This window comes from Centruroides sculpturatus, unplaced genomic scaffold, assembly GCF_000671375.1.
Source record: "Centruroides sculpturatus isolate CEXI.00-Female unplaced genomic scaffold, Cexi_2.0 scaffold661, whole genome shotgun sequence".
NCBI lineage: Eukaryota > Metazoa > Arthropoda > Arachnida > Scorpiones > Buthidae > Centruroides > Centruroides sculpturatus.
Genome location: NW_019384963.1, coordinates 378370 through 394967, shown reverse-complemented (window position 1 = coordinate 394967; position 16598 = coordinate 378370). Strand labels below are relative to the sequence as shown.

General features: G+C 31.7%; 1 protein-coding gene and 1 long non-coding RNA gene across 2 annotated transcripts; one reads left to right on the top strand and one right to left on the bottom strand.

Moving 5' to 3' along the window:
• The first annotated feature begins 260 nt into the window (after positions 1-260).
• LOC111632478 (low-density lipoprotein receptor-related protein-like) lies at positions 261-15926 on the top strand. Its single transcript, XM_023376898.1, has 18 exons — positions 261-358; positions 1270-1434; positions 2410-2526; positions 2591-2704; positions 2778-2903; positions 2976-3098; positions 3175-3190; positions 8552-8622; positions 11235-11387; positions 11457-11588; positions 12167-12316; positions 12819-12974; positions 13886-14050; positions 15026-15142; positions 15207-15320; positions 15394-15519; positions 15592-15714; positions 15791-15926. Exons 1-18 carry the CDS (start codon positions 331-333, stop codon positions 15808-15810), a joined length of 2016 nt encoding a protein of 671 aa, XP_023232666.1. The 5' UTR covers positions 261-330; the 3' UTR covers positions 15811-15926.
• Positions 5978-7316, bottom strand: LOC111632481. Its single transcript, XR_002757866.1, has 3 exons — positions 7238-7316; positions 6438-6514; positions 5978-6297 (listed from the first exon to the last, which is right to left on the bottom strand). It is a non-coding gene; the product is annotated as an uncharacterized LOC111632481 (long non-coding RNA).
• Positions 15927-16598: the final 672 nt, after the last annotated feature.

The following is a 16598-nucleotide window of genomic DNA, read 5'->3' as shown; positions in this document are numbered from 1 at the left end:
ATTTTTGTATATTCCTGTTTTTTTCTTCGATTTTTTATTTATTACTTTTATGTATTCATCTGAGTGAAACCATTCTTTTGAATTTTTTTCCTCCTTGAAGAAATTAAAAAAAACTTAACAAAAGCTACGTTCTGTAATAGAAACTTTACACAAGAAACTATTATTAAAATTTTTTTTATCATGCAAACTTCAATAATTACAGATTTGGAGAATAAGTGCCAAAGCAACGAAGATTGCGAATATGCCACACCAAACTCCTATTGCCAACAGCAAAAGGGAAAAGAATCCATTTGTTCGTGTCGTCAAGGGTTTCATATATCAAAGAATAAAATGTTTTGTCAGCCAGACACCGTAGAAGGTACACTATTTTTTTCTTTTTCTTTTATTATGAATGACCTGGGCGGTCTCTCCGGCACTAATTTTTACTCACAAACCTAAATAGAATCTGATAGACCATTTAATCATGGTTTTATAAATGATCTATTGTGACTTTTATACTTGTAACTCTGTCTAAAAATGAGACGAAAGAATTGCATAGGCGGTGTTTATGACTCCATACTTGTGTATAATATATAAAATAGAGTCAAAGATTGCTTAGGTGCAGCCTTATAAATGATCTTCTTAGCCTTTGACTCTATAAATAATCTATACAATCTTCCTGCATGAGGATTAACAACTTGAAATTATAAACCTAATGGATTTATTGTATATTATTATGCAAATGTAAATATGTAATTTTATTTATTCATATTTTTAAGAAATAAATTAGAGAACAGAAGAAGGGAAAAAATATATCAAAAACGATAATATTTTTATAAACGAGTGTAAAATTATTGAAACGTATAATATGATTTTTAATTTTTATCCAATTTTTCTTGTTATAAATTAGTAAAAGAAGAAGATTTGTAAAAGAACTTTAAAAAAAAAATGCTCTACAAGTTTTTACTTTTCAATAATTACTAGACTGGCACATATATATTTTCTTCTTGACTAGTTATTTATAAAGAAGAGATATTTAAATTTCTATCCACAATTTATAATTTTTGCGAAGAAAGTAAAACACAGAAGAAATTAATTAATTATTAATATTATTCTTTCTTTTTTCATAAATAAAGAAAGATCTATAAATATTTTTCTAACAATGTTTTCGGTCTAGCAACTTTTACAAGAGGGAGGAGAGAAAGAATAACAAAGTTTGATTGACTCCTCCATTAGAACAAACAATAGGGGAAGGTTGCGTTTGTAGTGATTTATTTTCTCTTCTGTCAGATAAACCTTTGGTATTGTCCGTCAAAGAAGACGTAGCACCCGTCTCACTGGGAAGATCCTGTAAATCACATTCAGAATGTCAAGTTCGCGATCCGTACAGTTCATGCATCGATGGTATCTGCGAGTGCATCAAGCCGACACCAAACTGCAACTCTGGCAACCGAGGTAATAAGATAATTCACCCGAATAAAGTAGCCTATCTTTTATAAATTTTCCTCTTTTTTAATCAAAAAATAATAATCTAAAAAATAAAAATTAAAATTCCATCTTTGAAGAAAGTATGACACATTTCGCATGGTCGACCTTGATTTATCATGCTTTAAAAATTAAAGTACAAGAAAATATATAAGTAATTTTTAAAATAACGTTGTATCAATATATTAATAAATTTTTTAATGTTACTTCCGTAATTTTTTTAGCACACCTTTTTAAATTACAACGTCTTTAACATAGTTAAACGTTAGTTTTCCTGCTTCAAATTCTTTACTGTCACTGGGCTTTGTAAATGGATCCTGGTAATGAATAGTGACTGCTCGTCCCGCTTAATGAGATCGAGACTGTTTTGACCGGTCTGACTTTCTACAGCGTGACCTCGTAAATGCTCCTTCTCCATTCCATTTCCTCAATATCAAAATTTCCTCGTTTCTCTTTCGTATCGTCTAGGTACTGCCCATAGTTGTTTTTTCAATTTTTGAAGCTCTTTTAAACTGTATTTGCTAACAAAGAAACAATTTGCATTGTAATTTAGATGTAAAGTATTCATTTTCCTCTGTAAGTTAAGGAAATGTTACTTGGCAAAATGACAAAAACACATTTTTGTGTAATGATGATGAATGTTCGTTATGTGTACGGTGCATGTAATGAATGATTACTTGGCTTCTTTGTTCAGTTTCACCTGAGATTTGCTACTTATTAACGTTTCTATTTGCTGTTTTTTTGGTAGCACGTTACACCTATTAACTATTTTATTAAGATAAACAGATTTAATCACAATTAAGAGCGTGCAAAAAGCATTATAATTCAAAAATAAAACGTCCAAGTGTTAATTTTATGTGGTAAAATTGTAAGGCATTGACGAAAGCCAATCAAATTTAAGAGATTGTTTTCGAGCTACTTAGCAAATTATATATCTATTAATAGGATGCCACAATGACACTTTCCAGTGCAGAAATGGTCAATGCATTTCCTGGTATTATGTCTGTGATAAGGAAACCAATTGTCCAGATAACAGCGACGAAGACGAGTGCATTCCTTTCAGTAAGTAATTAAAGTGAATTAAATGGAATAATCTCTAGATAAACTCAATTAACAATCTCCGTAGAGTGTCCTAAAGAAGCATTCCAATGTAACGATGGCACATGTCTTTCGCGTGGTCTTGTTTGTAATGGAAGATGGGAATGTCCGGATGGTAGTGACGAAGCTAGATGCTACAAAGGTAACTTTTATTTTTATAAAATTTTAATTTTAAATACTAAATCAACGTAGATTAATAATTTGTTTTTAATCAGGAATACCGTGCGATGAGAAAGCTCATCGATGCTCTAACGGACAGTGTCTACCTCAATATTCGTTTTGTAACGCCGTTTCTGATTGTGCAGATGGCAGTGACGAAACGTACGAAGTCTGTCAGAAAGGTGAATATCGTAAAGATAATTTGCATATAAATTTAAAGCCGATTTTAAATTAAAACTTATGCTTATATACAGGAATTACTTGCCCTTCCAATCACTTTCGATGCAAAAACAATCGTTGTAGATCGACCGCCATTTTGTGTAGTGGCATGGATGGTTGCGGCGATAACAGTGACGAAACGGATTGCGAAATATGTTGTAAGTCTATAATCTCAGTTGTTTAACAATTTAAATGCTCAAATAGAGATTAAGCAATATCCTTTTTTTGTTTCAGATTGTGAGAAACCACAATGAGACTATCGAAACTTCTTGGATTCAAAGGTGTTCTCTGGTTCCTCATTTATTGTCGAACCGAACCGAGGTTTTACAATTAAGAACAGAACATAAAAAAGAATGAGTTCCTTCGGTTCAGTTGTTAACGATTCTATTTATTTGCTAATGTTTTTCCACTGTAAATAATGCACGTCATTTATCTTCTGCTCCGACCACTCGTGGAAGTATCCTGGTTTTGGGTGGAAGTTTTTATCTGGTTAGTTTTATGTATCTTGTACAATCCACTGTTGAATAAAAAGTTTTGACCCGAAGATAATTATTAACAATATATTATGTTTATTTTTAATCAACCAATTTAAATATTCAGTCGATGCGTAGGCTCTTGAAAGCCTTGTTTTGAAGCCTACTCTATAAATTCTTTAAGAAGTATGGCTTCCTCCTCCTCTGTCTATTGTTTTAAGTATTGCAACTTTAACCTTGGTCGTTGCATTTTATCATAAACTATGCTCTTAAATTGTGAAAAAATGAACTTATTCTATAATATTAAGATCTATAAGGTTGATATGTTACATTATCATTTAAAATAAATTAATTTTTTTATGGAAAACTACAGAAAATACAAGACTAGATCATTATAATTCTTCTGAAAGTACTGCTGGAGGGAGTTACAATTAAGTAAATTATTATTTCATCAGAAAGGATTAAAGGAAGATTAGCTTTTTTTTTATTTTTTATTCTCATTTACAGCACATCATTATTATTATCACGACTTCTTCATGTCCAAATGTAACATTACAAACTGGATTCATAATTGGATGAAACTGATAAAATCATAAGCTTTTGACTTGTTTTCTGTTCATATATCTTCATTTCTGACAGAATTCTTCTATGGACTTAATCTTTCTTTTCCATTCATAATATATTAAATTTATCTTACCTGGAATGAACTTTACACCTTCAAAGTATTTTTTTTTTTGAATATATTAAATAGTCTTCACAGTTTTAAAAATTATCTTGAGCTATCGTACTATGCGCTCATGTTGCGTGACTTCTCTATTTTTGTCACTGTATAATAATATAATTAAGAAAGTCACGCGTAAAATATGATAAATTAATGAGCTCGCATGATTTATTAATATTATATATCGATTTTTAATAGATATACAATAAAATATGAGCTTAATTTAACTTTTAGTTTCTGATAATTGGAGAAAGCATTCTTTTAATTGTATAAGTGACATAATAATCATGTCATAATGTAAATATATTATATAAAAGAAACACAAAAACCTTTCTGAAAACAAAAAAAAATTAAGCATTACAAGATGGCTACCTTCAAAATTCGAATTAAAAAAAATCCAGCTACAAGTTATGTAACTTTCCCGGCAAAAATATTAAAATTGCTTGTGGCGTCATCTGTTACGAGATTGTGTTTAAAAGTTTTATATATTATTAATTATTATAAAATGACAAAATGCTTAATTTTGAGGATGAGGATAGGGATGAGTTTTATATAAAATAATGTAAATATAACAAGTAAAATCGTCATTAAGTCTTTTATCTCCTCACTCCCTCGACTTTTGATCTCCAAAATTTAATAGCGTCAACTCTCCTAATACACAAACCTACCCGCAAAATTTCAAAAATTTTCGACGAAAAAACAAGAGTTATTTAGCTTCAAAATGGGTGAACAAAATTGTATCACACACAAATTTCAGGTGTACAAAAAAATCCCCCCGAAAAATTTCTTTTGCATTTCTCGACGTTTCAAAGTCTCCTGGGTCCAAAAATGTAAAAATCTTGTGTAGGAGAGTCATTTTTCGACCGATTTTTTTTACTTTCCCTGTATTAAAAAAGCCGGAAAACTAAAACATTTCTAATCGCTTCTATCGGGCATTAACGTGTTAATTTCTCATAAAACTGCCCTTTTCCATGCGAAATAAAACAGGAAATAAAATTTAAAAATGCATTTTCACGTAACACGAAAGATTTAATTTGAAATCTTATAAAACACAATTATTTTTTATTATAGAAAATANACAACATTTGGGTTACGACCTTGGTATAAAGATCTAGAAACGACTTTCTCTTTGATTAAAAAAATATATATATATATATAAAAAATACCGACCATTGGACATTAACTAATGATTATCGACCTCGAGGGTCGTGTCAAACCTTTTCCAATCTTACAACTCGAACAAAGACCTTTGGCAGTTAAGTATTTCAAGTGCTGTATGTTAGTGGGTTATAGGCTATAGGTTATTTATCACTAGTTACATTATTGTAATTAGCAAAGGACACCGCCCTTCCTCTTAAAAAGGGGGTAATTATGCCTTTCACACTTTGCTAGACACAATCGCCATTCGACAATTAGAAGTCTTCGGTCCCTAAATGAAGCCCCCTTCGAGTTAAAGAGTTCAAGGAGAATCTATCATTGTAACCTGCTCGAATCTCGAACACTTCTTAAAGTACACATCAGTGGCTTCCGGTCTGGTTGGGGGGAGGATTTGTAAGTAGTTTTAATAACAATATAAAACGAATTTTAATTATTTTCGAGTGTCTTCACCTCGGGAATAATAATAATAATAATTTTCGAACGAAACCCATTTTCTCTTTCCTGAATTGCCTCACCTAGTACGGATATATCCTGGTCACACTTCTTCGACCTCTGAACCGTGACCTTGATTTGGCCGACGCTTCGGTGACGTCGCTTCGACCGTGACGTCATTTTAACAAAGTTCATATAAAAATATACAATTTCGATTAACATCAGCTTTAAGATCAATTATTTCGGTATTAAATATGGCGGACACTTTATAGAAAGTTTCTTTTCCTTTGTTAAAGTTATTATTATTGTTCTTATCTTAAGAGGGAAGATGAAAGATTACGTACAGATAAAAGGAGTTACGTGGATTAAGGATCCGTCTACACCTTTAGAAATATTTTATAATTAAAAAAAGGGGAATTCACATTTATCATCGACGTCTTCCATTTTTCTACAGTTACGTCTTGGCTCCGTGAATACATTTAAACCGGTCAATAACCGGAATAATTTTTTCTTTATACTTCGAGAACAGATGATTTATTTCTCACTCGGCTCCTTTCACCGATTCGTAAACACCTAAGAAGAATTATTATTAAAAAAAAAAGTTCTTTTCACCTGGTTACTATCAACAGAACGTAATTAGATTTCTCGAAATTAAGTTTAGTTTAATCGGATTTAAATACATCGAGGATATTGCGGATCCATATACAACATACCAACACGACAGGAAGAATGCTATAGGATGGGTCGTTGAGTTCAGCGAACTGTTATTTTCTTTAGCCATAGGCTAGAGCTAGACGGAGAGACAAAAACTATGTTTTAATTAAAACAAACAAAGTATTCTTTCTGCGTTAATTTATAGAAAAGCGATAGGACGATTTCTCTTCCCGTCCGTAAGCATTTTTACGGTGTATATCAAACAAGTATTAATAATAATAAAATACGTTTCTCATACACGTTGCCTTTAGAAACATAATGCAACATATCTTTGATCGTGTATAATGCCTCACAATAGAGTAATGATGCAATTCTCCTCCCCCCCACACCTGAAGAAACACGAAACTGTCTGACTCATTCAATACTGGAGAAACAGGTAATATATATATAAATATAAATCCAGACACTATTAGTAGTAGTAAGGGTGTATTTTGCACAACAGTTCTTTGTCTTTCGGTATTGAAAATGAGAACCGAAAAATGTAATTTTTCTTCGCTTAGAATCTTTCAAAACACCCTATAGTTACGGGATGATGGGATTTGTGAACCCAACCCATTACTAAAAGAAGAAAAAAGAAAAATTCCTACAACAATTCCGAATATCTTACGACATGTGGAATGGTAATTTCGATCTATAATAAAGATTCGGAACGGTTCTAGACAAGAATAGAGCGATTGTTAAACCAAAAAGTCCTTTGGTATAGGCCTATACAATTGTTATAGGGAAAAACTAAGTATGGAACTACATTTGTAAGGTATAGCAGACACGAAAATTTAATTCGATTTTTATTAAAACCTACCCATCTCTCTTTAGAGATGTTGAAGTAAATCGCTGGCTTGATTTTTACTTCCAACAAAGACTTCACTGTCTGTTGATTGTTGCTCAGCAATTTGTACGAAAATGCGACTATTTACTGCGATTTTATCACGAGAAAATACTAAATTAAGATTGTTTTTAGACAAATTATTTATAAATCTTTTTTATTTATAATTTTAAAGTAGCTTTTATATCAATTAGAAATACTCTTATCGCGTTACTCATGTTTGCGCTCGTCGCGCTTCACTGTAATAATAATAAATTTTCAATATATCTAATTGAAAACGCAAAGAAATTATTTTAAAATTTATGCCTTTTATAAGAAATGACAGATCCGTGATTAATATGAAAGTTCACTTTAATAAGGAACGAAATTTGATCGATAAACCCGAAGACAAATTAGTCACGCGCTCAAACTACACCCACGATGTCACGTTGCATCTATAGCCTATTGATTTATAGATTATCTTATTTTCAACGGGAAAAATTTAAGTTTTTAAGAATGAAAAGCTACTAATTCAAGCTAAATTTACAATTAACATCGTGGTGTACAGCGTGTGATACAGCACTCTCCTTTCTTCATATTTACTGACGCGTCACATCGCACGTCAACATTAATCTCCTTCTATATCATTGAACGTATCCGCGCCAAATTTGGGACGAATATTCTTCGACACCTTAGCAAAAATACTATGGTGGTCTCCACCCCTTAAGCCCACCCCCTCCTAACTTAAGCCCAAGTAAATTTTTTCAGTTTCATTATTGTAAACACGGATCAATTAATTCACATTTTAGTTACTAAAACGCCATTGTTTTTATCATCTCTCACCCAACTTCATCTTCTGAAAAGTCCGAGTAACATCTAAATCAGGAGAAATTAACTTTAAATATAAATTATTCAAATTATACAGTGAAATGAATGGCTCGTTAGATAATACGCGTGTTTATTCGATCGAAATTTACTAATTTTATACATCTTTACGAGATATTTATAAAGTTCCGAGAGGATATATATAAAGTTAAATAATTATTATATTCTTGACCCATTTAAATCTAACTCAAATTGTTTTCTATTATTCTTTCTTACTATTATTTCACTAATAATTAAATATAAAATCAAATAAACTTAAGCAAAAAAAAAATCAATATTAAAATTCCTCGAATCATTCAATATTTGTGTCATTATTTATAAAAAATGGGTCAAAAATAATGTCAATGTTAGAAAATACTCTCATCATACATTCACTAGAGGAAGTTGTCGACAATTAAACAACTTTTTATCGTTTCATAATTTCAGGTTTTCGGCGAAGAATGGTCTTGAAAGACGATCCGAATCATTACGATTTAACGACAAAGTTACTGTATTTGGTAAGTACAATGAAAGTAAATCGTTTCTTCCATAATTTATCTCGTTAATTACCTTATACGGCTCATAACATTAATATCTTTCTTATTTTCGTTTTAAAAAATACGTCTTAACGAATATAAGGAAGCTGTCGGGATGTTAGTAAACTGTATTAAATACATGTGATGTATTTATAGTAGTAATTTAGTACTCACTCGAGGCGAATTTATACACAAGCTACAGCTTAGGGCATCAGTTTGAAAACTTATTTATTACTGGAAGGGCCTCTCATATGTTGTGCTTAGAGCCTATAAGTCTAAATCGGATCCTGTTCTTAGTGTTGCCGTTTACTAATGGCGATATAAAATACGCGATATCATAACGCTGGTTTACAGGCTCTAAGCGGGCCCTAAGAAGCCCTTGCAATAATGATTAAACCGTTGAATTATGTGAAGGTGAGGATAATATAACAATGTGTTAAAATTTTATTAATTTGTATTTAGTGTAAGAAAATACAAGAAAATGCTACTCATACAGCGATAAAGTAGTGTTTAGAGCGCAAAACTTTACACACTACCATAAAATTACATCTTTAAACTACGGGAGAGATAAGCAAGCAACGAACTGTTTCGTATCATCCTTTAAATATTTTATAATAGAGTAGAAGAGAGCCACCGTAACAACCACAAAATGAAACAGAAGGCATACGAAAACAAGAAAGACAGCGTTTATCAAGAAAACATTTCTCAAAATCTTGACGTACGGCCGGAAATGGCGACGATAATTGTATTTCTGTGCGAAGTGCAAGATATATTTATCTAACCTTAGGAATAATAGGCCAACGTGATGAGACTGACACCGAAAGTGGGAGAGGAGCAGCACGTGTTCGTATGTGGAACAAAGACGTCACACTACGTTCAATCAATGTCTTACCAACCGACGGACTAGAAAATAATTAAAGTAAATAATAATTGTGATAAATATGACAGTAACGGCGATTTCCTTTCTGTTTTCAGGTAACTGTCTTCATCGGTGTCCATCCTGTTATAGCTGTTAAATATGGTGAGAAATTATTTTCGCTACTCGACCGACTGACCTCCACACTTAAAATAAATACTATTTTTAAATGTCATTTTTCTTAAATTATCAACTAAATTATTTCCTCTCTTTTACTAATTACTGAAAGTTTCATTTTTTTAACACCACTGTCTCCCCAGCATCCGGATGCTTCGGTTCTGCTTAAGAACTTTATTAAATTCGATAAATACGTCAACGTGCCATTTTCGTTTCGGCTTGATGCTTTAATAATTACGTTAAATTTAAATTTTTAAAGTGTAGTGACGTCATAAATTAATAACGAATCCGCGAGCTTCGTTATTAAAATCTCGCGAGAAATAGATCTCTTTGCGAGAGAGATTTAAAAATATGCTCGTGATTGGTTGTATGGCTGTATTAGATAATGATCTGTGTTTTAAGTGTTAAATTATAATTTCATTTTTAGTAAATTTAAATATAAATTTACAGGAGCAGATTAAAAGTAATGCCGTCGATGCTCGCTTCGTTTATAATCGATGGAAAGATACGATCAGAATTTTAAGTATTTAGAATCGAGGTGTGTTCGACAACAGTTTGTGTTGCCTCCGGACAAAAATCGATCTTTCACTCTCCCCTTAATATATATATTTTTTAACAGATTATTAGGGCGTCGTCGTCCCTTCGGGGTTAAGCACGAGTTTTCATCGTTATCACTTCCTGTTTATTCTTTTTTTTTTTATTATTTATAAAATGTTTCCTCGTCCATTTACCAATTTAATTTTAGGCTTCCCTATCTCCGGGTGACCAAAATTCCTAAAATTATTGCTGGAGGTGATCTCCTCCTTTAATTTTGTCTTGCCAGAATTTCAACATTCGTGAGAATATTTTTTAAATTTTTATTTAAGTTTGCCGGATGAGGCTCAATAAGGTTTCTTCCTCTTATTAATTTCGTAAGGATGATGGGTAGATGACCCAGGCAATAAAGGCAACAACAAGCTCTCTTGGGGATCCAGGTTCGAATAAGAAGTTTCTATGGATTTGTTTGATTAGATGTGTTGTAACCTGTCCATCGCTGACCACCAAAAGCCCTGAAATCACTGAACCCTGATAGTTGGTATTAAGTTCGTGTCTGATGAATAGGCTGGCCGCGTGGAGTTTCCGGGTTTTTATCACGTGTCAAACACCCAAATAGGGGCCAGCTTCTCATAGAAGTCATCCTCGAAGGCATTTTTTTTTCTTGTATTACATTGATTTATTCCATGAAACTAAAACCATTCCTCATCATACAACCACTCTCATTGAAGATCCATGGTGGTTATAGAATGAGGCCCTCTAAGCAAATACAGGGAGGAAACAGTTAAAGAAATAAAATATCTTGATGGATCGGGTTCAAATTTGAGCTTAATCATTATATATTTTCAGGATAGATCGTTAGAAAAGGAATATTATTTCTCATCCCTCAACTATCTTAAACTTTATTATGGATAAGGTCTATTCAAAATTAACGCGAATTAAGGTGTAGTTATGTGTTGCTTGGCGTAAACTAAGCATCGTGTATTTGTAATACATTAACTAAAGAGATTATTTTTCTTTTCATTAGCACCTTTACCCACAAGTATGAAATTAGACGATCCGTGTAAATCATCGTTAGAATGTCTATTATTTGTTCAACATAGTTTCTGCGATTGGGATGATAGGATCTGTTCCTGCCAACCTTACCACATTCGATATAATGATACCGCTTGTCTGCCAGGTAAAGATGATGAACTTTAACAATGCAAAATTGTCTTGTTTTGAGGGTTAAAGTTCGTTTCTCCCTTAGCTTCGCTGCTTGGTTTCGGATGTGCGGTCGATGAGCAATGCACTCTGAAAGTACCGCATAGTGAATGCATCAATGGATTATGTCAATGTCAACCCAATCATGTGCCACTTCGTCGAGACAAATGCCTTCCACGTAAGTATTTTAGTTAAGAACGTCATCGAACTATAACTAATTACATAAAAACTTTTGTTTTATAAGTATAATTAATCAAATATGGCGGACTTAACTACATTTCAAACTATGCCATACTTAATTACTACTAAAATGATGAATTTGTCATCGTTTTTAAAGTATAAATTATGTTTAAGTAATTAGATTACTTAAAATTAATTTAGCATACGATATTCTGAACGTTTATACAGAATGACATTATTCAAAATGGATAAGAATAGCATTTTTAAACATCATTTATATAAAAGTACCATCCGGATAATGCTTTTTACTGTTAGATTTAGCACCGGTTTTCGCAAAGGAGAAAATAATAGCATCAATTTTTCATCCTGTAAAATTTACGTTAGTTCAATGGAGTGTGAATAATAGAGATGATTTCCATAAAAAGGATGTGTAACCCAACCGTAATATTTTGTAACGCTACTTTTCATGCATCGGGAATAATTTTATTCTCTTTTGCAATCAAATTTATGATAACCGAGAAGGAAAAATGTAAGCTATATACCAATTTTCATTATTATTTTTTTCTTCCTTTACAGCTGCAACAGTTGGAGATTATTGTCTGAATAATGTTCAGTGCCATTTATCCAGCCCTTTCAGCTATTGCAAATACATCATACCAAGGATCTACGGAAAATGCCAATGCCCATATGGCTATCTAGTCACGGAAGATGATAAATGCCTTCCTTGTGAGTAAGCCTTTACATTTTTTTTCTTTTTTTAATAGAAAGCATGCAACAACTTTGACCTTTTAAGCACATTACCACAATTATCTCATTATATTTATGGTTCTTAAGACGTACACTTATATAAACATGTAAGATCATTTAAATCTTTAAAGCATCCTGAATAGCCTTATCTTTTGATATGAAAATTGGATTTGGTTTAGGATATTTGGAATTTAAACTTTCATCTTGTTCTTCCGGTCTCATCTCTTAGTGCCTGAATACGACTTTTAAAATAATAAAAAAATTCATATTTTTCTTCTTATTTTTGTATATTCCTGTTTTTTTCTTCGATTTTTTATTTATTACTTTTATGTATTCATCTGAGTGAAACCATTCTTTTGAATTTTTTTCCTCCTTGAAGAAATTAAAAAAAACTTAACAAAAGCTACGTTCTGTAATAGAAACTTTACACAAGAAACTATTATTAAAATTTTTTTTATCATGCAAACTTCAATAATTACAGATTTGGAGAATAAGTGCCAAAGCAACGAAGATTGCGAATATGCCACACCAAACTCCTATTGCCAACAGCAAAAGGGAAAAGAATCCATTTGTTCGTGTCGTCAAGGGTTTCATATATCAAAGAATAAAATGTTTTGTCAGCCAGACACCGTAGAAGGTACACTATTTTTTTCTTTTTCTTTTATTATGAATGACCTGGGCGGTCTCTCCGGCACTAATTTTTACTCACAAACCTAAATAGAATCTGATAGACCATTTAATCATGGTTTTATAAATGATCTATTGTGACTTTTATACTTGTAACTCTGTCTAAAAATGAGACGAAAGAATTGCATAGGCGGTGTTTATGACTCCATACTTGTGTATAATATATAAAATAGAGTCAAAGATTGCTTAGGTGCAGCCTTATAAATGATCTTCTTAGCCTTTGACTCTATAAATAATCTATACAATCTTCCTGCATGAGGATTAACAACTTGAAATTATAAACCTAATGGATTTATTGTATATTATTATGCAAATGTAAATATGTAATTTTATTTATTCATATTTTTAAGAAATAAATTAGAGAACAGAAGAAGGGAAAAAATATATCAAAAACGATAATATTTTTATAAACGAGTGTAAAATTATTGAAACGTATAATATGATTTTTAATTTTTATCCAATTTTTCTTGTTATAAATTAGTAAAAGAAGAAGATTTGTAAAAGAACTTTAAAAAAAAAATGCTCTACAAGTTTTTACTTTTCAATAATTACTAGACTGGCACATATATATTTTCTTCTTGACTAGTTATTTATAAAGAAGAGATATTTAAATTTCTATCCACAATTTATAATTTTTGCGAAGAAAGTAAAACACAGAAGAAATTAATTAATTATTAATATTATTCTTTCTTTTTTCATAAATAAAGAAAGATCTATAAATATTTTTCTAACAATGTTTTCGGTCTAGCAACTTTTACAAGAGGGAGGAGAGAAAGAATAACAAAGTTTGATTGACTCCTCCATTAGAACAAACAATAGGGGAAGGTTGCGTTTGTAGTGATTTATTTTCTCTTCTGTCAGATAAACCTTTGGTATTGTCCGTCAAAGAAGACGTAGCACCCGTCTCACTGGGAAGATCCTGTAAATCACATTCAGAATGTCAAGTTCGCGATCCGTACAGTTCATGCATCGATGGTATCTGCGAGTGCATCAAGCCGACACCAAACTGCAACTCTGGCAACCGAGGTAATAAGATAATTCACCCGAATAAAGTAGCCTATCTTTTATAAATTTTCCTCTTTTTTAATCAAAAAATAATAATCTAAAAAATAAAAATTAAAATTCCATCTTTGAAGAAAGTATGACACATTTCGCATGGTCGACCTTGATTTATCATGCTTTAAAAATTAAAGTACAAGAAAATATATAAGTAATTTTTAAAATAACGTTGTATCAATATATTAATAAATTTTTTAATGTTACTTCCGTAATTTTTTTAGCACACCTTTTTAAATTACAACGTCTTTAACATAGTTAAACGTTAGTTTTCCTGCTTCAAATTCTTTACTGTCACTGGGCTTTGTAAATGGATCCTGGTAATGAATAGTGACTGCTCGTCCCGCTTAATGAGATCGAGACTGTTTTGACCGGTCTGACTTTCTACAGCGTGACCTCGTAAATGCTCCTTCTCCATTCCATTTCCTCAATATCAAAATTTCCTCGTTTCTCTTTCGTATCGTCTAGGTACTGCCCATAGTTGTTTTTTCAATTTTTGAAGCTCTTTTAAACTGTATTTGCTAACAAAGAAACAATTTGCATTGTAATTTAGATGTAAAGTATTCATTTTCCTCTGTAAGTTAAGGAAATGTTACTTGGCAAAATGACAAAAACACATTTTTGTGTAATGATGATGAATGTTCGTTATGTGTACGGTGCATGTAATGAATGATTACTTGGCTTCTTTGTTCAGTTTCACCTGAGATTTGCTACTTATTAACGTTTCTATTTGCTGTTTTTTTGGTAGCACGTTACACCTATTAACTATTTTATTAAGATAAACAGATTTAATCACAATTAAGAGCGTGCAAAAAGCATTATAATTCAAAAATAAAACGTCCAAGTGTTAATTTTATGTGGTAAAATTGTAAGGCATTGACGAAAGCCAATCAAATTTAAGAGATTGTTTTCGAGCTACTTAGCAAATTATATATCTATTAATAGGATGCCACAATGACACTTTCCAGTGCAGAAATGGTCAATGCATTTCCTGGTATTATGTCTGTGATAAGGAAACCAATTGTCCAGATAACAGCGACGAAGACGAGTGCATTCCTTTCAGTAAGTAATTAAAGTGAATTAAATGGAATAATCTCTAGATAAACTCAATTAACAATCTCCGTAGAGTGTCCTAAAGAAGCATTCCAATGTAACGATGGCACATGTCTTTCGCGTGGTCTTGTTTGTAATGGAAGATGGGAATGTCCGGATGGTAGTGACGAAGCTAGATGCTACAAAGGTAACTTTTATTTTTATAAAATTTTAATTTTAAATACTAAATCAACGTAGATTAATAATTTGTTTTTAATCAGGAATACCGTGCGATGAGAAAGCTCATCGATGCTCTAACGGACAGTGTCTACCTCAATATTCGTTTTGTAACGCCGTTTCTGATTGTGCAGATGGCAGTGACGAAACGTACGAAGTCTGTCAGAAAGGTGAATATCGTAAAGATAATTTGCATATAAATTTAAAGCCGATTTTAAATTAAAACTTATGCTTATATACAGGAATTACTTGCCCTTCCAATCACTTTCGATGCAAAAACAATCGTTGTAGATCGACAGCCATTTTGTGTAGTGGCATGGATGGTTGCGGCGATAACAGTGACGAAACGGATTGCGAAATATGTTGTAAGTCTATAATCTCAGTTGTTTAACAATTTAAATGCTCAAATAGAGATTAAGCAATATCCTTTTTTTGTTTCAGATTGTGAGAAACCACAATGAGACTATCGAAACTTCTTGGATTCAAAGGTGTTCTCTGGTTCCTCATTTATTGTCGAACCGAACCGAGGTTTTACAATTAAGAACAGAACATAAAAAAGAATGAGTTCCTTCGGTTCAGTTGTTAACGATTCTATTTATTTGCTAATGTTTTTCCACTGTAAATAATGCACGTCATTTATCTTCTGCTCCGACCACTCGTGGAAGTATCCTGGTTTTGGGTGGAAGTTTTTATCTGGTTAGTTTTATGTATCTTGTACAATCCACTGTTGAATAAAAAGTTTTGACCCGAAGATAATTATTAACAATATATTATGTTTATTTTTAATCAACCAATTTAAATATTCAGTCGATGCGTAGGCTCTTGAAAGCCTTGTTTTGAAGCCTACTCTATAAATTCTTTAAGAAGTATGGCTTCCTCCTCCTCTGTCTATTGTTTTAAGTATTGCAACTTTAACCTTGGTCGTTGCATTTTATCATAAACTATGCTCTTAAATTGTGAAAAAATGAACTTATTCTATAATATTAAGATCTATAAGGTTGATATGTTACATTATCATTTAAAATAAATTAATTTTTTTATGGAAAACTACAGAAAATACAAGACTAGATCATTATAATTCTTCTGAAAGTACTGCTGGAGGGAGTTACAATTAAGTAAATTATTATTTCATCAGAAAGGATTAAAGGAAGATTAGCTTTTTTTTTTATTTTTTATTCTCATTTACAGCACATCATTATTATTATCACGACTTCTTCATGTCCAAATGTAACATTACAAACTGGATTCA

Excerpts from the sequence above, each read along its gene's own strand:
- LOC111632478 (XM_023376898.1), top strand. The coding sequence starts at position 331 with ATGTTTTGTCAGCCAGACACCGTAGAAG. Across the intron at positions 2,705-2,777 it reads CGAAGCTAGATGCTACAAAG|GAATACCGTGCGATGAGAAA; the intron begins GTAACTTTTATT and ends GTTTTTAATCAG. Across the intron at positions 15,143-15,206 it reads AGACGAGTGCATTCCTTTCA|AGTGTCCTAAAGAAGCATTC; the intron begins GTAAGTAATTAA and ends CAATCTCCGTAG.